This window comes from Sinohyriopsis cumingii, chromosome 15 (assembly GCF_028554795.1).
Source record: "Sinohyriopsis cumingii isolate HCF-2022 chromosome 15, ASM2855479v2, whole genome shotgun sequence".
Classification (NCBI taxonomy): Eukaryota; Metazoa; Mollusca; class Bivalvia; order Unionida; family Unionidae; genus Sinohyriopsis; species Sinohyriopsis cumingii.
In genome coordinates this window covers 27,631,520-27,656,082 of record NC_142975.1, presented here as the reverse complement: position 1 = coordinate 27,656,082, position 24,563 = coordinate 27,631,520, and the positions used below count along the sequence as shown (strand labels likewise).

The 24,563-nt window shown below is 33.4% G+C and overlaps 1 protein-coding gene across 1 annotated transcript; it reads right to left on the bottom strand.

Annotated features, from left to right (window-relative positions):
* Positions 1-356: 356 nt before the first annotated feature.
* LOC149781456 (tumor protein p63-regulated gene 1-like protein) lies at positions 357-22,538 on the bottom strand. The gene is made up of 4 exons (XM_089935543.1): positions 22,152-22,538; positions 16,762-16,853; positions 12,427-12,603; positions 357-8,023 (listed from the first exon to the last, which is right to left on the bottom strand). The coding sequence occupies exons 1-4, from the start codon at positions 22,443-22,445 to the stop codon at positions 7,678-7,680; spliced, it is 909 nt and encodes a 302-aa protein (XP_089791669.1). The 5' UTR covers positions 22,446-22,538; the 3' UTR covers positions 357-7,677.
* Positions 22,539-24,563: the final 2,025 nt, after the last annotated feature.

The following is a 24,563-nucleotide window of genomic DNA, read 5'->3' as shown; positions in this document are numbered from 1 at the left end:
ATCGTTATATGTTTGTACATACAGAAGAGACAAAAAAGGATAAATGCAAAAGTGCAACTTGATGATGATACCAACAACAACAACTGTAAATAAAAGTGAGCCATATGTCTCATCTATACTTTGTTGATAAAAAAAAACTTAATAAGAGCACAAAAAATTAATCACTGCAACCTAACTGTGGCATCAATATTTTTCAAATAAGAATATCCATGAATTATTATTGTCATATATTAAGAGTTAAGAAAATGGGGAGATAAATAAATAACATATGAACACCAATGATTTTTACACTGCTGTAAGTAAAGTGACACCTATTTCTCACAACTGTATAACAAGTAAAACAACAAACCATATGGTGAATAACTTCACAATCTGAAATTTTATTTCTAAATCACACAATATATATATATATATATATATATATATATATATATATATATATATATATATATATATATATATATACACATGCAATCAGTAATTTAAATAGTTTATAATAGTCTACAAAATTGACAGCAGAAAAACAGCAAGATCACCTTTTCAATTGCAAAACTTTAGCAGGTAACACTGCCTGCTAGGAAACAGTGGTTTCAGACAAATTTTAAACTTAAGATATTGAAAGATTTGAGGCATTCTTAAATGCCTCAGTGAAAAACATGCTGCTCACAAGGCAATATGGTCCCATATACTTATTTTAGATTGTGATTGAGTTATTATGTTTCTATAATAATATTGCTGTAAGTACATTAACAAACTTCTTTATCATGACCTTTGCTCTTTTACCTGAATGGGCAGAAAATCACTTAACAATTTCAAGACATAACCATATACTAAGTTTGTTTAAATCTATAAACAATATTAGTGATATAATTCAAGGTATTTGCCAGATATATCCATGAACAAGACACAAATTATAAAAAGTCCATTCATACTGGTTTGTTATCATGCTGATTTGCCAGTATGAGTAAAATCCCAAGTAATGACTAAATATCAATATCTGAGTTGTTGTTGTTGAGGGTTTAATGCCATTTTTCAGCATACAATAGGTTATATCTGGTGGCCAGTATAACTGGTAGAGGAAGAATCTGACAAAACCCTGGTAAGAACCACCACCCCATAGGAACTTAATGGCATGCTAACTCACACACATGGCAAAGCCTGAGACTCGAACTCATGTGGACAGAGGTGAGGAGGCAGTGATTAGTAAAGGCAAGTGCTTCGACCACTCAGCAACCTGAGGCCCAAAATGACCAAGTGCTGAATAGCAACTTGTTCAATAGAATCTAAATACAAAGTCCGGTCAAAAGCACTTGTATATGTTTCTGTGTTCATATATTTAGGATGTAAAAGAAATGCAAGCAATGACATCTGACTTCACCCTAAGGTCAATTAGGTCTGGTTTTCAAAAATCCTTGACAAACTGTAAATATGCTGATACTCAGATATGGACAATTTTCATTCAGAACCACTAAAATATTGCAAGAAATGCTGTAATAAAAAGTAAATTGTTTTTCTGAAATTTCTTTTCTAATGTTATCAGGTAATGTATTTCTTTTATAAAGAAAGCCCTGGTCAATACCACTATTCAAACAAGAGAAGTAGCGACAATAAGATTATCAAAATGACTGTGTTAGAGGTCATGGGGTCCCATTTTCATTAGAACCAGCTACGTATAGCTGTAGTGTTGTAATTTTTTTTAAAACATGTTGATAAGACCATCCATCCACAGAAGTAGCCGTATAAACACTTTGAGGATGGTCATCATGGCAGCCATTCTAGATGCTGTATCTTTATCATTTTAGCAGAATAATGGCTACATATTGCAAGAAATAGTTTAAAATAAATTTGGTATTCTTTGAGTTTACAAAGTTGGAAGGTCACAATGGCATCAATTTCAGTTGGGACCTGCTACAAAGAAGAGAATTTAGTAGACCAAGACTTTCAAGATGTCCACCATGCCTATCATAATGAATGTATAATCAGCACAATTTTTATTCAAGACCAGCTAGATATCATACAAAGGCTTTTAATAAATAGTTATGGGACTATGACTATCCATTCGGAAAAAATAACTATATAACAAGATTTTTAAGTTGTTCACCACTTTGATCATATGTTCAGTAAGAGCACCAATAACAATATTTTCGTGACTGTGGTGCCAAACTGGATGTCTGATGGGTACCATTTTCATCTCATTGGTCATTAGTTGGTCATCTCATTGGTCATTAGTCATTTTATTGAGTGTTCAAATCCCATGACAATATGAACATCCATTCAACATCATGATTTTCAAGGGCATCATCATGGCAGCCAGACTGGAACAGATTGACACCATTTTCATTTAGGACCAACAAAATAAAAAGACTTTCTGCAAAAACATTGTGTCAACATGACCTTCTGTTTAGAAGTAGTAATATTAACAAGATTTTCTAAATGGCTGCTATGGCAGCCATAATGGATGTTCAAGGGGCACTATTTCCATTTAAGACCTACTAGACCTTGGGACGTATATGTAAAGTTTAGTGACAATCTTCCCTGTAGTTTACTAGTAGCAATAAAAATCTCTGCACTAATGGAAACCAGATAAAAGGTCATTACAAAAGCTCTTATGCTCTATGACAAGTATAGCTAACAAGACATGTATCTCAAGAAGTTACTGAAACAACCATGTAATATTGAAACTGATTTGAATGGTAAACACTCTGCTGATGAACTTGATTACATGCCAGAGAGCCAAATTGTATTCAATGTTTTGTGTTGTGTTTACTGGGAGCTTGCAAATTTAAAGTTAAGTACTGCAGGAAACTATCTGCTATTCTAAAAAGAAACATAAACAGATGAAACAAATTTGCCATTACCATTATATATATTATGGAACAATTTGACATTTAGTTAGGAGACAATCATTTTAATAACAGTTGGGAAATATACCATTCAAAGAATTGTGAACTACTCCTAGTCACATTTTAATAATGCAAAGTAATAACAGCTCAAAGGAGTACTATTCCTTTATGCCAAAAAATGCACTCAGTCTGGGTAGAAGATTTTTCTGAACCAAAATTTCAGTAAGGAAGAATGCAACATATTCAATTTATAACTTATAGCATGAGCATATAACAACTTAGAATACGAGCATATAACAACATAGAGTATATAACATAGCTTAGAGCACATTAAGTTATAGAATGAGCATATAACAACAAAGCTTGTGCTGTAAGGAGTTCTTCACAAAATACACTGCTTAGGGAACAATAAGTCAGTATCATTAAAATAGTGTTCAAAATAACATGTAGAAAGTAAATCACAGTGACCAAATTTTGGTGTATAACACAGCTTACTCACAAAAAGTATTTATAATGCATGTTTGGTTGCAAGAGGTTAATAGTTGTAGAAATTTTATTATATACAACAGGCATGTGCAATGTATAGCCTGCAGGCTGCATCTAGCCCATGACCTGGTTTTATCCAATTACATTACACTTCATATAGTGTAGCTTTAAAAATCACTATCTAGCCTGTGCTCTGTAGGTAGTTAGATATGCCTGGTGTACACCATTCTTAATATTCAAAACCTTGGATCTGAATCTGTTGTGACAAAGTTTAAATTTTAAACTTTTTATACAACAAAATTTAAAACTGCCAATGTCTGCAAATCAATGTTGTGTTTAACTTCATTAGGCAGCCATGTACTAAATTATTAGATGCCAATATTTGGAATGGGTGATATACTGAATATGTTAACCAGAAGTGAAAATGTGTAAGTGCCAGAGAACACAGTAGCAATGTGGCATAATGGAGTCACAATATAAGCTCACAAAAAAAAACAAGGAAATGGGATTCTCAAGAGACCAAAGTGAGTCCAATATCACTCAACTGGCTAACATTTGCCTCATAGCAAGTGCAAGACCAGTTAGTACAGAAGTCTAGGTTAGTAAGATACTTTCCCTAGAAATTCCTTTCAATACTGTTGATTGCATATGCTACGAAAAAAACATTATTTATAGGTTTCTGTTTTATATCTTCATTCATATTTGATGGCATATCAACATCATATGTCCAATAATGAAAAGCCTTATTGCCACGATGCCTTCTGTACAGTTGATAATTTTAATGAGTTTTTGTTTTAAAATAAGTTGTTGACATTTTTTTTCTGTCCATTAATAGCAGCCATATTTGATGGCAGATCAGCATTGTTTGTATAAATGTGAAAAGCTTCTACTCTAGGATGCTTTTTGTCAAATTTGGTACAACTCTGTTGAGTGGTTTTTACAAGATTTTATCAGTTATATCTGATATTGAATGAGCATCACTGGTATAATGTTAAAAGCCTTCATTCCAATATGCTTTCAGACAACTTTGGTCGAAGTCTGACGAGTGCTTTGTTGAAATGAAACCATGTAATGATTTTTGATGGCAGATCAGCCTCAGTCTGAAAGCCTTTAATGTTTGGATGTTTTCTCTTAAAGTAATCCATATTCTGTTGAGTAGTTCCCGAGAAGAACTTGTTTAATGATTTATCTACTTTTTGTAACAGAAATCATAATTGATAGAGAAGTGGCACAGTTTGTAAGAACTTAGAATATATCTTCATGTCAGGAAGCATTTTGTCAAATGTGGTCAAATTCTGTTGATCATTTAAGTAGGAAAACATTATTTTTAGTAACATCGTCATATCTGATTGTGTATTTTGGAAGACTTGGTAGTTGGTAGAGCATCAAATTTGTAAATCAAGTGTTACAGGGTTGATTCCTGACCAGGTCAGGTGCCTCAATATCTCCTTGGAAAAGCCACTTAGCTCCCATTATCTTGGCATGATAAAGCCAATACTGTGTTAAAAATTCCACTACAACAACCCCCAAACTGAACATTTTTAAAAACTGATTGTTGACTGCTATATCCATAAATCTGAAATCCCTTCATATCATGACCCTTCCTGTTGAGTCTGGTCAAATTCTATTTAGCAGTTTTTGTCAAAAAGTCTTTAATGAATTTTTCATTTTTAGCAAAAATGGCTATGTCTGATGGTGAAAGGGCTTTATTTGTATAAACTGGACAGTTCTTAATGTCAGGAAGCATTCTATCAAATTTGGTCAAATGTTTGATCAATCAGTTATGAGTCATTTTCAAGGATTTATATTCTGAATAATGGTGGCCACATTTTATGGTGCATCATTGGCATAATGTGTCTATATATGTATGTCTTACAATTTAGTGGTATGTCAGCACAAAAATGGCTACAAATTAAAAGTTAATTATGCACATGTATTAACAAGTTTGCAGATGATTAAAAGTAATTAAATGTTGCATGACATTTTTTGATGCAATAAGGCATAATGTTATTATGATTTTTATTTAAGTCTACTTACTTTATTTAGGGCTATTCTACCTCTGTCATTTTAATATTTTATACAGAAATCAAGGTCCAATTGGTCCCAATATTATTCACCTGCTAACTTAATGACTATTTCACTAAGCAGTCGTATTTAGTATTATAAATTATTTCCCAAAGCTCTGATCATTTCAATTTCACATATTTTAATACAGCATGGTAACAATTATTTTTAAAAAATGGGATAATTAATTGTCATGATCCTTTAATAATAATAATAAATAATAATAATAATAATAATAATTCTTTATTTAAAGCAGATAAATCAATTAGTAACAGGTAATCTACTCTGAGGCCATATATCTGAAGTACAACAAAAATATGCACAACTCATGACAGATATGTGTACATCTACAATTGGTACATCTACAAATTAATCACCAACTTAAAATTAAATGACACTAATTTGCATATCCATAACAAACAAAAAAAAAAAGAGAATCAATATGAAATGAATTATGGGACACATTTCAGTAAACCATTAAAAAAATATATAAATAAAATTTACATATACATTATTAAGCTCAAAAATATAATCTCCTGAGCATAAAAAGCTCAGTCAATTTTATGCAAGATCACCTCACTAATATTGTTCATTGTTTAACTCTTAAGAAATATTAATGTTATATGCTGACATTCCAAGTTTTAACCTATCAGATCAGAAATAAGCTTTCTGGGTGATAAACAATATCACCTCATTAATTTTGCTCACTAGCAAACTTATGTATGATCTTGATGATTTAAATGTATATTTCAAAGTCTGATTAAAATCATATAAAAAGATATGGCTTCCGAAGTGGTAAAAAGCTTAATCAATTTGATGCAATATCACCTCATTAATGCATACTAATTATCCACTACTTAAGTGACCTTAATGATACAAGCTTGCATTTTAAATCTGAGCAAAACAGGATAAGAAAAATGGTCTACGGAGCTGTATCAATTATAACAAAACATATGCAAGATCACCTCAATAAAATGCATGTACCTCATTCATTTGTAAAAGCTTCTAAGACCTTCAAGTCACGAATTTATACTCGACAATGAATCAAAGTTGAATCAGAAATGTAGTCCCCAGATTAATAACAAGCAAATGTAGAAAGATGATGAATGGATGAAAGATCATCGATGCAGGCCATACCTTATCTGTCTGGCATCTAACAGCAAAATGCAAGTGCAGCAAATAATTCCGAATGCAGAATTATCACAAAAATTTGTAATATTCTGCAAGATCCAGAATGGTTGTTATCTCTGTTTGTGACACAGGAATTAAAAAATTTGAGGATGGTAAACCTGCTTTAAAGTTCCTACAATGACTGCATAATTAAATTAGATTATCAACAAATGAGGTGTCTGATTCATCTATTAAAACCAGGCTTATGTTTTAAAAATAATGCATTTAGAGGACTACATCCTTGACATATATGCCTACTTATATTCATGAGTATCCTTGACATATATGCCTACTTATACTCATGAGAATCCTTGACATATATGCTTACTTATACTCATGAGAATCCTTGACATATATGCTCACTTATATTCATGAGAATCCTTGACATATATGCCTACTTATACTCATGAGAATCCTTGACATATATGCCTACTTATATTCATGAGAATCCTTGACATATATGCCTACTTATATTCATGAGAATCCTTGACATATATGCCTACTTATATTCATGAGAATCCTTGACATATATGCCTACTTATATTCATGAGTATCCTTGACATATATGCCTACTTACATTCATGAGAATCCTTGAAAACTTGTGTTACATATGTCCATCCTAATTTGTCATAAAGCAAAACCCAGCAGAATATTTTCACAACAACGTAAAGTATCCAAGTTAGACAGATTCATGTCAAGCCCATGCTAAAAAGAAAAAACAACATGTATAAAAACATAACCTGGAGATCATAAAACAGTGAGCATGAGTTTGAGTTTTTATGTTCAGCCAATCAAATGTTATAAATGTAAAGTTCCTTGTGATTGGCTGGCACAAAATCTCAAGCTCAAACATGCACTAAGAAATTATATGATAATTTGCCAATTACATCATGACACTGATTGATATGTCTCACCATACCACACACAACAAAAAGTTTGATTTAGATTGACCAAAATTGGAATTAGGATGATTCATGCAAAGTGTTCTATTGGGAATGTTCATGGATGATTCAGTTCAACAATATCCATTCAGAATCAAAAAGGAAAATGAATGAGGCACGAAAAGAGAAGTTTACACAGAAAACCCAGTGTGAAACTAATGACAAGAAACAATTTAGAAAGAAACTCCATTTCTATCTCTACAGAAGCCAACAGATGACTGATTGTAAATCATGGATGCCAGATTAGCATAGCTTTCAATCACAATGGGACCCTCTATGACTGTGACTTTTTCCTCTGGTCGCTTGTTACTGTATTCTTTGCTGACCTGCTGAATCAGAGACTCGTAGAATTCATCCACGTTGTAGGTGACTGTTTCATTCTCCTTTGGATTGTACAGAAGAGGATGGTGTGAAAATATTGTCCATGGAATAGTGGCACATATTGGGTTCCAGCGCTGACCAAAGGATGGCATTTCACCATTGTTCCAGCAGATTTTCACACCTCCATGTTCACGTGCACTGTATACAAATAAAGTTAAAAATATTAAAATAATAAAACAAAAATCAAAGCTGTTGCAAGTGGCAATTCTTTCTACTTAGCAAACCTGCCACCTTAACATCACCTCAGTAATGCAGTTGATTTTGTTCCTTAATTTACACCAGCTTTCAGTAAAGTGTAACAAATTGCATGCATAGTTATTTTTAAGTTGGAAAACATGCATATAAAAGTCCACAAGATTAATTCAAGAGTGATGTAGCAATGGTAAACATTGTGTTCAATTCAAAAGTTTGCATAGTATAATTACCTCCAGTATAATTTCACAAACTGCAGTTCCAAACCCTGCAGATCTCAATGGCTTCTTGCCATGACATAGATCATTATTTCCCATTCGACCTACTGGTTCACTTACAGTTTCAAACTAATTTTATGACGAAATAGTGTATAAGATTCAGATCACTGATTCTGATCTTAAAACACAAGTTTGTATGTTTTATCATCAAAGGATATCATGCCCTATGATTTAAGAAAACAGACAATCAATAAACTGGTACATCCCAGACTTAGCAAAGTCTGTCATTACTTCCCATTAGACCTACTGGTTCACTTACAGTTTCAAACTAATTTTATGACAAAATAGTGTATAACAGGCAGTTAATAAATATCCAGATCACCGATTCTGATCTTAAAACACAAGTTTGTAGTTTTATCATCAAAGGATATCCTGCAGGAAATTGATAGTTGCTACCTTACTCAGAAAAGGGTTAATGGTCAATCAGCTATCAAAACATAATGCTTGTGAATGGGCAAGAGTTTGTTTGTCAACGTAATTAATATAAAAACTAGGCCTAGCTACTGATGCCTTGATGAATACATTTCGCTACAACACTAGAACTAACTGGGCTAAGGTGAGGGCATTAACAAAAAATATGGTATGGTCAGTCAATGTACACCTTAAATAATAAAAGGGCGAAGTTGTTTCCGCTTTCCTAACAGAAGAAGGCAAACTTTAGATTTTCAGGCGACTTGTCACCCACTTACAAATGGCATTTTGTCTAAGTCTCAACATGTCTTGATTCTGAGGTCACGTGCACTGCTTATTCCGCTACATTCGGAAATGAACACAATAACGAAAGCTAAAGTTGTTTTTTGATGTACTTTTATAAATGACCACAGGTACATCTCTGGGTCTTTCTGCCTCTGAATTCAATCACTGTAAATATCAGTACATTTTCCCACCCGGCCACCAGTCAAAGCCTTTGAACTTGCCACCCAGCTATTGAATCGTGTTCTTTTTTATGTACTCTTATAAAATGGCAACATGTATGTACATCAAGGGGTCTTTCAGTCACTGAATTCTGTCATTGTAAATATTAGCACAGCTAACTGATCAACACATTTTCCCACAAAGCAGGTGGCTCAAGCAGGACGGGCAAGTCTTTGAATTTTGCCGCACACCTATTACATGCGTACGGAGGACTCCCTCCTGATTTTCTGTGTCCCAGATAAAAAATTGGCATCCAAATACACATAATTAAGCATTTCTGAGATCTCTGAAAACTGTACATTATCGTGCAGCCTGGTTCCTGGGTAAACTATAACTGGCCCACAAATTATAAAGTCTTTATTACCTTTATTTAATTTCAAGTTGGAGAAATAGGAAAATATTCACATGCAATGTAATAACAAAAACAATCACAGTAGTTTTTAACAGTTTATTGACACAGTTATTGAAAGAGCTGCACACTGCTCCATGACAGGTTTATCTTGCCAATTTTGTCTTGACATTTGTTGTTTCTAGAAGTGTTGGGACACCAAAAATGCAATATTTTTTTACATGCATACAAGTCTTGGGAAACAGATAAAATTTATTGTGTCCAAAGGTTTACAGCCATTAAAGTTCTTGATGCAGTTCCAGTGTTTGTTTTCCTCTTTCCAAGTTTAGATACAGTGCTACTGGAAATAAGTGTATACAAAGATCTACTCGTGCATTTATTCAACAAAGTGATACACTCTTTTTTTTAAATGGTTCCACCTAAAACAGTTGTGAAATTAAACTTACACCAGGAAGAGAGACAGCAAAGCCATGTAATAATAGACAGTATGGTATTACAGTAAAACCTGTCTTGAGACCAGGTTATCTGTGTACAGATTTGTTGATCATATTGTATTATGACTTGTTATGAGAGATCATCTGTCATGAGAGACCTTATGTTTTGGCAGAATGGGTGGTCTTTCAAGACAGGTTCCACTGTACTACTTTTAATAATAAGACAAGTGTATAATAATTCTTGCAAAAAAACACAACCAAGATATGTTTTTTTTAAAAAGCCTTTTTATTAATCGCATTTAGTTATACAGTAAATTCTGTTCTGCAAGCCCACTGTTTGGTAAGACCATCTGTAACAAGTGACCAGAATTTTCCTGCACATATTCTAATGAGAAACCACCTTTCTGAGATACCATTTTTTGGTACAAGGGATGGTCTCTAAGAACAGGTTTCATTATAATGCAATTTAGTGCTGACATTAAACATCTAAAATTAAATAAAATGTTCATTCAAAGGTCTGATTATAGTTATCAAACAACAAATGTTTTTACACAAGTCACTTTTAGTTATTGAATATAGTTCAATGACAACTGACTGTCCATTGATGGAACTGCAACACAATTTTCCTGTATGCCAATAAATAGCATACTTAGCAGGAATTCTACTGGCAATTTTCTGAAATTGGCACTGATTCATAATCTATCAAATAAAACATCTTAACACACAAATAAGCCAAAGGAAAATGTCTAAAGCAAAATGATAAATTATAAATCATGGTGCATCAGTCATCATCTTTGGATGCGTACATCAAGCCAAAAATGACAACATTGCTGAATTTGGTCAAATGAATGCAGAAATTTCCATAACGATGTTTTATCCAAGTCCGAAATATTTGAGAATCCCTGGGCTTTAAGGATAAAGAAATAATGTTGTAAGTAGTTAAATCTTGCATTACTTGTGCCTGAAATTCTTGTTAAAAATTTATTAACTTATTCATATTAGGACCATAAGGCTGCAATGTGTACCTAAATGTCTAAATGCAGTATGTAACAACTCAAACTATGCCATTTAATTTGCCTGATTTGCAATTTGACCTTTCCCCATTCTGCATTGTTAGGGTCATAGCTGACAGCTATTTATATGAAAGCCATTGACAATGCATTCAATACCGCACTCCATTCAACATTTTTTGAATATACAGTTTCTGATAATTTAAGTAAAACATCCTTAGGATCATCTATTATTGTTTCTCATTGCTACATATGCACTGTTATGCATATTTGATTTAATTTATATTTGATTTAGTTTATCTGTCTGTTTGTTAGTTTTAAATTTTTTAAATTTCATTACATGTTAAATTAATGTAATTTTGTTAAATGGAATTTGATATTTTCCAGAAATTAGTTCGACTGAACTGTTTAGTTGTAAACACCTAATAATAGAACTTTATATCTAAAAACTGACCTACTTTCTGGCCTTGACTGAGAATGAAGTAAACAACTTTTTTTATATTATTCATTCTTAATGTGGGATTGATAATAGTAAGATCAAGGCTGTACCGGAGTACATGACCGTAGACATGTAAATAGCTTATAGAAAGTGATCACGTGACCTTTATATGGGTATCTATTTTGCATCTTACTTAGACTGGATCATCGTTTTCCTGAAATGAACCAGCAAGTTGGGCATTTTACCTTTGACACTGAAAGGTGTTTTTTTCTGTTGTGACCAGCTGGAGTTAAATTTAGATTTTTTCTTCAAATTATTTGGATTATAAGAGATTAATTCATTTCCCTGGAGAATATTTAAGTGCTCATACAGGATTCTTGGACAAAGACATTTATTGAAATTTTATTTGGAATTCAATCACACAAATATTATTTTCCGTGGTACAACAAAGAGCTGTAGACACATCAGTACTACACTGGCTATAGCATATGTAATCGCCTTCCATTTTGGATTTTTCGTCGGGACTTGGAACTTAGATTAATTAGAACATGTTATTACTAGGTCTTCTAATTTTTAATTCTTGGATTATTATTGGGTTATTTTTTAATTTGATTCTTAAAACCGTAAGTTTGTTTTCTCCATTTTTACCTTGTTTTTCTAGGGAAGCAAATTGTTAAATTTTACAAAGTTTGTTGTCTTCACTTTTTTCTTGTTACTGTTTATTAGAGCCTAAACACATAACAATACTGAAAGAAAAAATGGAAGTGGACAAACTGCCTGGACATGCATATCTGCTAACACCAGAAGTACTATGGGTGTGTTCACACATTTACTGATTTTGTAAATACTGACAAGGGTAACCTAAACTAAGGTGTTGTCACCTGTAAACGTTGCAACCTTAATGAGGCTGTAGGATATACTCACGGCATAATGGAATAATTTGGGTAGACAAAATCCCCAACAAAGATCGTGTCAATGATGTGCAGGAGAACTCGCTTCCAATATTCCACTTTACAGGTGACAAAGTTGTATCTAAAAATCAGCACTGAGTGCTCACACAAAAGTACCATTTTCTCCCTCTCAATATCCCAATGGTCAATCCTGAAAGAAAAAAAATAAATTCAGCAAAACTGATTGATCCCAAATACAATCTATGCAAAACAACTTGAAATCATGGATGTAAATCTTACTTTTAGCAGCAATATAAAGGGGATATATTTTTGAGTATTATGAAACAAAATGATACAAATAGTAAGGTACTCATGCAGTTTTCACATTTTATTCCTACTCATTTACATGTACAACCCAATTACCCATTTGAAAAAATATAAAATGTAGTCATTATGTCACATGCAAAACATAATGTGGTCATTAACACACTAACCCCTGGCGACGAGTTTACATGGCAGGAGGTAGTAGCCTACTGCCAACCTCTGTAGCGTCAAGGTAATGTATGATGCACTAAAGTGGGTGGTATTATAGAAAGGTAGACAGATGTAGCTCTGCAATGATACTAAATAATCTGGATGTTCTACAGAGAGAAAATCATCATTTTTTGGTTACAAAGACAATAAAATTGACCATACCCAGGCATTGACTACACAGACAATTCATGTTAGAAAAGAAAATTCCTTTAATAATATCTACCCAAGTACACGTCAACAGTTATCCAGTGAGTGCACACAATGTCATGTGCAATTCAGTTACAATAAACTATGACCTTCTCTGTGCATCACTGCACTGTGATAATCTACAGTGAAATGATACACACAGCTCTGAGTATACACAGGTATATTAATCTACAGTAAAATGATACACACAGCTCTGGGTATACACAGGTATATTAATCTACAGTGAAATGATACACACAGCTCTGAGTATACACAGGTATATTAATCTACAGTGAAATGATACACACAGCTCTGAGTATACACAGGTATATTAATCTACAGTGAAATGATACACACAGCTCTGGGTATACACAGGTATATTAATCTACAGTGAAATGATACACACAGCTCTTAGTATACACAGGTATATTACTGCTTATCATCATGTTGAAATTAAATATGCTCTTGTCTAAATTTTGAACTGATCGTCAATTCATCAAACTAATAAATCAAAGTTATACTATCCAGCTGAAACCATCTGAAAAGGCATGCCTCTTTTCACCAAGTCACCAATTGAAATAAATAAACTGACTTTTGGAAAGAAATATGACAGGTATTAAAGTCAACAGTACATGCATTATGGCTTGCTACGCCATCTCCAACTGTTTCAAATTAATGACATGGCAGCAAGGAAGTGTTAATTTAAATAATCACACTGTTGATAGATAAAGGAATTTTCATTTACCATATATACTTACTTATAAGTCAAGTCCAACAGCAAACAAAATGACTGATCTGTAATCACACTAATACACCAACATATCAGCATCTATGTTGACTGCTACACTGATTACTCCTAACAAACTGCAAAGACCAAGATCTGCCAGTGCATTATGCAATGACAAATCTGGGATTATGCAGTTTGCAATAAGACTCAATTTTTAAGCAAGTATAGACAGTAAATGAAAACCACTTTATTTATCTATCTATCTACAGCAGCGCATTCGTACCCAGCGGTCACAACCCAAATCAGGGTTGTGAGGACATTCTGGAGGGTTGTCAGGATTTTATTTTAGGATGGCAAAACTTATTGAAATATGGTAATGAGGTTGTGAGGCTCAGAAAATCTATTTTATAAGGTTGCAGCCAAAAAAGGTTAGGAAACCACTGATATATAGTGTGATTATATTAAATTACATGGTATAAACAAAATGAGCTAAATGTAAAAACTCAACCAAGATTGTGAAAATAATTATGTACAAAGTTAGTCCCCACCCAACAAGGTAGGTGTTGTGACACCCTTTGAAATATGTTGCCAAGAACACAGGAAGAATGCCTGAGATGTGGTGATGCTTAACATATAAAGGGGTCAAGCTAGACTATAATTTTTGGGAGAAATGACTTCTCACTTTGGATAGAACAGGGAGAAGTGACAGCTCAACATGGAGAAGTGGACGCAAAGCAAGAAATGCAATATATATATATATATATATATATATATATATATATATATATATATATATATATATATATATATATATATAATGTGTGTTCTCTTATTTGAATTATGCCCTCTTTTTCCCAGTATTCATATCTGCATTTAACAATAGATTTAAGCAATACTTTATTTTCACGTCCAGAGTTATTCTGGTCAAATGACTGACTCTAAAAGAGAACAGAAACTACATTGTAACAAATTTTAACTGAGTATTCCAGATTACATTATTGTAATTGTGAGTTAAATGCTTAATCAACTACCCTTAATCAATTTTTTTAAAAAATTTCTTTATGTTTTTTGTTTTAGACTAGATAGCTCCTGAATGACTTCATCAGCTGCCATATTTGTGGTCTGCAGGCAGATTGACTGTTGAGTTTTTATGGTGTTTGGAAGTTGAAATAAATTCATTGACTCTCAAGATATTTTTACAAAAATTGCATACATACATACACAGAATGCAAATCAGGCTTCTGTTAATATCTATATTTGTGATTTATTAGTTGACTTTGCTTCAGTGTGCCTTGTTAAAAATGGCAAATTTTTTTGATCGCTTATAGGAGAAACTGCCAGATGGCCCATCGTCCAGGTAAAATGGGCAGAATATCACCTGCTAGTGACCTAATCTGGAAGCATATATAATGGCACTTTCAAAGATTTCTAAACATGTTTGAAACAACCCCTGTACCTAAACCATGTACACGAGGGTAACTGCATGTGTCTTTAAATCATACTGTAAGTCCTCATTTCTTTGTTGTGGATAAAACAATACCATAAGTATTCATACATAACACACTACAATGCAAAAAATTACAGACATGGCTATTTTATAGTCAGTATATGAACTGAACTATTTCTAATCAAATATATAGACATGAGTGCATCTATTTTTAGAAGGAGGGGTTGATTGATAGGATTGCATATTTGTGGTTTATTTATTTGTCTAGGTACTTGTAGTAATTTTTGGCACTGGTTAAATAGCATCTTCTTCGCTGCTTTTTTTCCATATTTTCACAAATGAGTCAAGTCAGAAAACAATCTGACCTTACAACGCTTCTCGTAAATTCCACAACATAGCATTGTCCCATATGTTTCTGACCTACATAATTGCATTTTAAAGTTAAATCTTAAATAACATAATACCTAGGCCTTGCGTTCTATGAATTGTATATTTTTCAGAATATATTTCCCCGATGATTTACAAAAAGAGACAATACAATAAACTAGTATTTCCCAGACATAGTGATGTTCACCATTACTTCCCTGTTACTGGTTCACTTAATAATTTTTAATTTCTGATCTTAAAACACAAATTGCTATTTACATACTATTGTTAAAGCTTCAAAACACAAGTCTATGTTTCATCATCGAGGGATAACATATGGAAATCTGGCACAGATAGTTGCTAATTTACTCTGGAAGGGTTAATGATCAATCAGCTATCAAAACATATGACTCTGAATGTGCTAGAGTTTGTCAGCGTAATTGATATCATAACTAGGCCTAGCTACTGATGGCTTGATGAATACATTTTGCTAATACTCAACACTAGATCTAACCTGGCTAAGGCAAGGGGGCATCTCAAAAAGTACAGTCAGTCAATGTCAAAATCACAGGGCAAAGTCATTTTCACTTTCCAAACAGAAGAAGGTGAAGTTTACATTATTTTAGGCAACTTAGTGGCCCACTTGGCCTGGTAGAGTGACCCCTACATATATCTACGCTTTTATGTGCCTGGATGCCAATGCAAAGATAGTAATTAGCTGTCTCCTATGTCTATTGCATTTATTAATTTGATTGACATCAGGGGCAATTAACAAAATACCAAGACGAATTTAATTACTAGTGAATGAAATGATGACCACTGTAAAAACACCAACTAAAGGCCATTGCAAAACCTAACAATGAAAACACATCCTCTCTCCATCATGATTTCATGTTTCCATGTCTTGTTTGATTCAGTATAATAAAAAATGTAGTGCACTGTTAAGCAGAGATATGAAGTCTTGTTAACCTCATGGACCATAACTAGCCTTGTGTGAAAAAATCTTCATATCTTCCCCTTACAAGGGTAAAAAGTATATACTGTATTCCTTGATTCGTGTAAGAGTCCACCTTAAGCCTTGATTACAATGCCTTGATCACACTGCTTACTCAGTCAGCAGCCATGCTCCTTGTACTTCTCCATCAATAGCTGGCACAATTTCCTTCTTACAGGCTCCAACAGCACTATCAAATGCACTTTCCTGTCAAAAAATTAAAACATCAACTAAATGAAAGAATTATATTTGGGACAGTACTATGTATGTATTGATGCAATATAATGTGCCAGTACTGTGTCTTAATGACAAGGATTCAACATGATGTGAAGTTTTAAAGAAAGAATTCCTTGGAACAGCACTCCTTATCCTAATGAAATAATTCAGCTGGACAGTACTGTCTTAATGGCAAGGATTCAACAGGACACTAAGTCCTAATATATATATATATATATATATATATATATATATATATATATATATATATATATATATATAATGTTGGACTATGAATATTCTCTAAGATCTGACCAAAGGGCCAGTCTCCCAACAGCATGGTTGCACCAATGACTTGGCCTTTTCATGTCAAAATGTGTACATACACTGTATATGGTTAAAGGGTGGATCTCAAAAGTTCCAATTTATGAACCCAACAGATATGCCATGGAGGGTTACGGCAACACAGTGGCCTGACCATGGGCAATGTTAGTTTAAAATGAAAGATAATTACCTACTTATGCAACATTCTAAATACAAGAACGTACTTCATATATAAATTTAGTGAGCGACCTTAGACTTCCTGACCCCCACCCCAATTTCTAAACATTAAGCACTGCAATATTACTCAAACTCCTATAGGTATTTTAAAACTTAAAGGCTTACACATGACATCAAACTGATATTGGCAATTTACACAGGACATCCAGCCATATATTGCACTAGACTGATACTTACACAGTACTTCCTACCAAATACTGCACTAGATTGATATTTAAACAGTACATCAAGCCAAATATTTCACTCGACTGATACTTACACAATACTTCCAGCCAAATATTTCACTAGATATTTATACAGTACTTCCAACCAAATATTTCACTAGAATGATACTTGAACTCACTTCTAACCGAATATTTCATTAGACTGATACTTACACAGTACATGTACATCCAGCCAAATACTGCACTAGATTAATGCTTACACAGTACATCCAGCCAAATATTGTACTAGACAGTACATCAGTAATGGTAAAAGTAATAATAATGGGGACAATGTAGTGGGGGAGGGGGTAGAGTCTTTGTGATCGTTATATTTAGACTACATGAGTAACTGACAAACAAAAGAGGTACAATTCAGTATTAAACACTTCAAACAGTACTCATGCTTATATTTCAACTACATCAGTAATTGGCAAATTAACAATAACAGAAACAACGCACTGGAGGCCATCTTAATGGGCTTAAGTGTGGAACGGAGTACTTGTGATGCTTATATTTCAACTACATCAGTAATTGGCAAATTAACAATAACAGAAACAACGCACTGGAGGCCATCTTAATGGGCTTAAGAGTGGAACGGAGTACTTGTGATGCTTATATTTCAACTACATCAGTAATTGGCAAATTAACAATAACAGAAACAACGCACTGGAGGCCATCTTAATGGGCTTAAGTGTGGAACGGAGTACTTGTGATGCTTTTATTTCAACTACATCAGTAATTGGCAAATTAACAATAACAGAAACAACACACTGGAGGCCATCTTAACGGGCTTAAGTGTGGAACGGAGTACTTGTGATGCTTATATTTCAACTACATCAGTAATTGGCAAATTAACAATAACAGAAACAACGCACTGAAGGCCATCTTAATGGGCTTAAGTGTGGAACGGAGTACTTGTGATGCTTATATTTCAACTACATCAGTAATTGGCAAATTAACAATAACAGAAACAACGCACTGGAGGCCATCTTAATGGGCTTAAGTGTGGAACGGAGTACTTGTGATGCTTATATTTCAACTACATCAGTAATTGGCAAATTAACAATAACAGAAACAACGCACCGGAGGCCATCTTAATGGGCTTAAGTGTGGAATGGAGTACTTGTGATGCTTATATTTCAACTACATCAGTAATTGGCAAATTAACAATAACAGAAACAACGCACTGGAGGCCATCTTAATGGGCTTAAGAGTGGAACGGAGTACTTGTGATGCTTATATTTCAACTACATCAGTAATTGGCAAATTAACAATAACAGAAACAACGCACCGGAGGCCATCTTAATGGGCTTAAGTGTGGAACGGAGTACTTGTGATGCTTATATTTCAACTACATCAGTAATTGGCAAATTAACAATAACAGAAACAACGCACCGGAGGCCATCTTAATGGGCTTAAGAGTGGAACGGAGTACTTGTGATGCGTATATTTCGAGAGTAAAAGTTACAATAACAGAGACAACCCAGCTGAGGCCATCACAACTGGCTTCAGTATGGAACATACAGTCTCTGTGATATTTACATTTAAACAGTAGATCAATAACTGATAAAGAAACAGTAACAGGGATGACCCTCTCAAAGACATCACAAATAGCTTCAGCATGGAATATACAGAATCTTAATACTGCCTATTTCTGATATATGCTGTCCCCTTAAAGACCCTACTTCTACATACACAGTACTGGTATGGCTTACAACCTAAGTACTCTTTCTTCCATCTCATTTCTTTTTACTACTTCTGTAAAACTCTACAAGTTTTGGACTAGTGAACACATACTTAAGATTTATGTGCATCTGTTTTTATAAAATCATTATATGACAAGTGGGATAGTGATAACAATTTGTATAGGGGTGTGCAACCCAGGGTCCAAAAAAGATACTAGTTATGAACAACTGTAACTTTAAATTCTTGTACCTAATCACTAATCATGTACAGATCAAATGCTACCTGTAGGTCAGAGCATTATCCTCTCTAGTCCTCTAACCTTGTATCTGGGGTTTAGTTAGATCTTAAAGTAGAGATCCTAAACCCATGATGATAAGGACCTATTCCTCCAGGATAATGAGTCAGTTTTGTAGACATCAAATGATGGACTGCCGATCATGACAACTTCATCCAACATGTGCGCAAATACCATCATATGCCCATCTGTCTTACATGATGACTATACAGTAGCTACTTTTATGTGCATCTATATTATGTATATTAATTTCATAATAATGATTTTAATAAGGATCATTCAGTTAATGACATTTATAATGCTATTTATTCTAACATCATAGTCTGCACTTTAAAAGATGAGTCATAAAGCGCTTATATCAATTTCATTCAAAAGTTCCAAGGTATCATGAATGGAGGTCATGGGTTTCTCTATAAAGGATCCCAACCTAGTTCCTGATTAGTTAGAATAAAGCAGCTGATTTGGTTGCTGAATATTTCTAAAAATTAAATGATTCATTTTAAAGCTTCGTATTATATTGTATGACTACTGCATGTTATCTTCCGATATTAAAAGTATTCTTATACAGAATTTCTCATTCTTAAAATTACTGGACTTGAAAGAGATACAATGAGTAGCTTGATTTATTTATTTAATGTTGAAGCTACAGTGTGTACCTTTTATTCCAAGGCATTCACAGGTAAATAGCAGTATGGATTTATCATGAAACATTCAAGGACATTTGGATTTTAAAAGTGTGATTCTTCTGTGGTGTTGGTACATAAGGACATCACAGTTTTCATTTGGAATACCTCTGGGCTGTATTTAGATTAATTGGACCTACTGGAATTGACTTTTAGGATTTTGTTTTTTATTTTAGGTAAATAAATGTATATACATGTATTAAATTATACAACCTTTTTTTTTTGCTAGTTGTTGCTCTTTCTTGCCCCTAGGTTGTAACACTACATATTTCGCTCAGTAGTTAATCAGTGACAGACAACTTACAAATCAGCTTATAATGTGATCAGATCTATGGATACCATTTTTAGAAAGGTTGGCAATCAAATAAAGAAATGGATAAAGGCAAAGTATTATTGTTTTACAGAATTACAATAACAAGGAACATAAAAAAAATTACACATTTCAAATACTAAAATATTTCTGAATATGTTTATTTGATCAGGAAATAAAAGAAATATATATGAACATAAAATCAGCATATGTATCACAAAACTCCTTATTTTATAACCAATGACAAGGACATAGAATTCAAACTTTATTATTTTGTTTTATTATTTTGTTTGGTATTGTAATTGTTCATGCTGAGGGTCTAATGGGAGAACTGTATATTATAACACAGTCACCCTCATAACAAAGTATTTATTACTATTATTATTACTGAGAACATTGTAAAATCAAATGGATAAAAATCAGTAGTACTGTATCTCAATTTATACTTAATGATTCAATAACATGATCACATACGCTAATAATCAATAATATTCAGGTGTGTATATGCTTCCTGATCCAGGGCATAAACATAGTACATGTGTGTGCCTTCTGTACATACATGCAGAGACCTGCCACTCCTTGTCCTTACATATTGTTATTTTATTGTTTATTGTCAGTAAAAATAGTTTGAAGGTTTCCTTTCATGTAAATACAGATCTACTAAAAATAAAAATTGTTTTCTCAAGTGATAAAATGTTTTAAAACATAACTGCTGTATACTTGCTGATGCTCAACTGAAGTTTTAAATCATACTGACTTTAAATAAATCTAAAATGGGTACTAAATAGAATGGATTAAAAGGTAACTACCCTGTCATGATTTTGTTTTATTATGTGTGCATGTACTATCAAGTACCCTGCTCTTTGCTACATAACCTGCATCATGCTTTTAGACCCATGTCATGCTTTTGCAATTAACATATATTTATACATACTACTTAGTAACAGCTTTTTAAATTCTGTTAATTATCCTAACTTTGACTTTTAATTTAACCAAATACTAAATTTACTTTCAATGGCTGCCTTTTAACAAGCTTTGCTTGCATATATTTTAAGTTAAAAGATGTGTGTTTTGTCTAACTGTATCTGTGTATTATGTTGTATGTCTTGTAAATCATGTCTGATTTATTGTCGTTACTGTTTAATGTAATGTCATTAAAAAGCTATGTGGATGATTAGACCAATTATTGGTGGAGACCGACGATATCATACTAGGCAATATTTGTGCAAGAATTTTCAGCCTTTGACTCTAATGGACTATCGGGCCGCTTGCATATATGCGTCAGAATTTAAAAACTGTCACGCCAATAACCTAGGAGGCTAAAAGTTCCAGCGCAGATAGTGACACGCGTCGTTTGTCTCCGACACCAAAAATGTTCCACAGTAAAAATTTAAAAAAATAAAAATGATCCGACTTGTTGTCGAATTATATAATTACAGCTATTGCTGAACTGTTGCTTTAAACCTTGCCGACATTACATAGTTATTATCTTATCGTATTCAACACGTGTACTATTCAAAATGGATTAGACGGTAACTACTGTATACAAACCTTGTAGCTGAAGAAAGTTTTCGATTCATATTCTGTTTTGATATATCCCGGTCTCATCGACGTTCTACTGGTGGTAGACCGAACACTTTGGCGTCCGATCGTGCTCCCTGGACGATTCCTACTAAGACCTGCACCCCGAAATTCCACATCAGGGTCGTTATCAGTGGGAGCAGTCCCGTCAATCTGAAGAGTGGCCCCTACAAAGTGCCCCTCCTGGTTTGCCTTCTCATCATCAAGGGTGGCATCCGCTTGATCAGGAATAATTTTCTTTGGTACAACACCTTCAGTCTCCATGATAATAGGCTTGTACCGGATGTTAAAGCATGGGCCTGCGCACCTGCAATAGTTGATATCTTAAGTGACTCGATCAATTGGGCTCATGCCAATATACCCAACATATATTAGATTTTCTGGGTCTTTTACACTCTATGGCTTAAGACAAGTTCAGCTCTGACTCTTTTCCTTCACTGCTGACGGTACGCATGTCTCATGCGTGAATGTACTCACCATACAGATAAAACTAATTTTTATGAAACAAAGTATAGGTATTTCCATGGAAATGTAAATATTTACATTTTGGCTGGGAGTGACGTGGATTTAATGATAACAATAAAATAAACAGAAACGGCTTCATTTTAAAAGTGACGAAAGAACGCAACGTTTCAAAAGTAACGTACCGACAATTTATTTATTTTACAAAAGGCACAGATAATCCATTTGCTTTTTAAAGTCCACATTGCAGCCAAAAATCTTAATTGCGGTGTGTGTTGTTTTTTATTAACAAAGACAAATTTAAACAACATGCTAACCCCACACACAGACAAAATTATGGTAAAACTTAAGAGTTCTGAGTAACCTGTTAGAAAGTTCATGCTGCATAGACAAAAAAGTCATATATATATATATATATATATATATATATATATATAGAGAGAGAGAGAGAGAGAGAGAGAGAGAGAGAGAGAGAGATTTTAAAGTTGGTTTTTGATTACTTAATATGTTTTCAAACAAGCAGAAATCGGTAGCAATTAGTATGTGTTTAAACTGAAGATGAAGAAAAAGAAGAGGAAATAATTTAGCTGGTCATTCGTGATAGTGACCCGATGATGTTTTATCAACATGGACAGCCACTATTTAAACACATTGATTGGTTTTTATCAAGGTTATACTGGGGCTACGTCATTTTTATATGTAAACATGATCACGTGATCCTCTATTTCGCAATTAGGTCTTTCCAAAATTGCGCATTACTTAGTTTTAATAGTGATGCTTAGAGAGAGAGAGATCTCAGTATGGCTACTAAACACTGGGACGTATAGGTGTTTCTTTAGTTGTGTCATTTTGGGAATTACATTTTAATGTTTATTCGAGTTATTTGGATTCTAAAAGATTAATTCGTTTCTCTGTAAATATTTTGAGTACTCATACAGAATTCTTGAGAAAAGAAATTTCTTTAAAAAAAATATTAGGATTTCTAACACCGGATTATTGTTTGTGAATAACACAGAACTGTAGACATTCCAACACCATAAAGGATACAGAATCGGTCATCGCCTTCCATCTCTGATTCTTCATCGGGTCTCGAACTTGAATTCATTAGAACATTTTATTATTAGGACCTCTAAAATGTTATTCGTGGATTATTCTTGGATTATTTTTAGATTTGATTCTTAAAATTGTAAGTTCTTATTTTCTCGTTTTTACAATATTTTTACAGGGAAATAAATAAATAATTTGTTAAATTTTTCAAAGCTTGTTGTTTTCACTCATTCTTTTGTTACTGTTTATTCGAGCCTAAACACGTAACATAAGGATAGATAGATAGATAGGTTAACATATCAGAGCCTTGGTAAGCGAAAATGAGGCCATATATGTTCACTTTTAGAAAATGAACTCTAAAGCAAATTTTCTCTTCCTCCCCTCCTTGTCTTCCTCCTCCTATTTTCCCTATTATACAAAAATACTTCTGGGATTTAACACACATGGAGCTATGAATTGTTGTGCATATTCAGTTATTAGTTGGCCAAATATTGCAACAGAGACCACCATTTTTAAACTGCACGGCACTGTTTGAATTGCTTTGGTGAAAACCATTGACAAGGTTATTTAGAAATGTAATGTATATTTTAGCATAAAATGTGGCCATTAAATTAAATAAAGATGTTTTGATCTGACTTTATGCGTAATATTCTTTCTTTTACAATCACGAGAGTCTTAAATGCGAATAAAATTGACTTTCGTGCATATCAGGTTTTGTGGATTAAAATAGATCGAGAAAGAAAAATATACTGCAAAAGTAAATTCAGAGCATTTTTGTGACGTACTGTGCACTTTTTTTTTTTACTAGTTTATACATGGGTTTACCTTTCTGACCAACAATTTACATGTTAGCCGAATTGGGTCAGTTCTGCT

What these genes read in the sequence shown, in the direction of transcription:
- LOC149781456 (XM_089935543.1), bottom strand. Translation starts at nt 22,445, where the DNA reads ATGGAGACTGAAGGTGTTGTACCAAAGAAAATTATTCCTGATCAAGCG. An exon ending in AAACTTTCTTCAGCTACAAG is followed by an intron (nt 16,854 to 22,151) that starts GTTTGTATACAG and finishes ATTTTTTGACAG; the next exon opens with GAAAGTGCATTTGATAGTGC. An exon ending in CCAAATTATTCCATTATGCC is followed by an intron (nt 8,024 to 12,426) that starts GTGAGTATATCC and finishes ATTTGTATACAG; the next exon opens with TGCACGTGAACATGGAGGTG.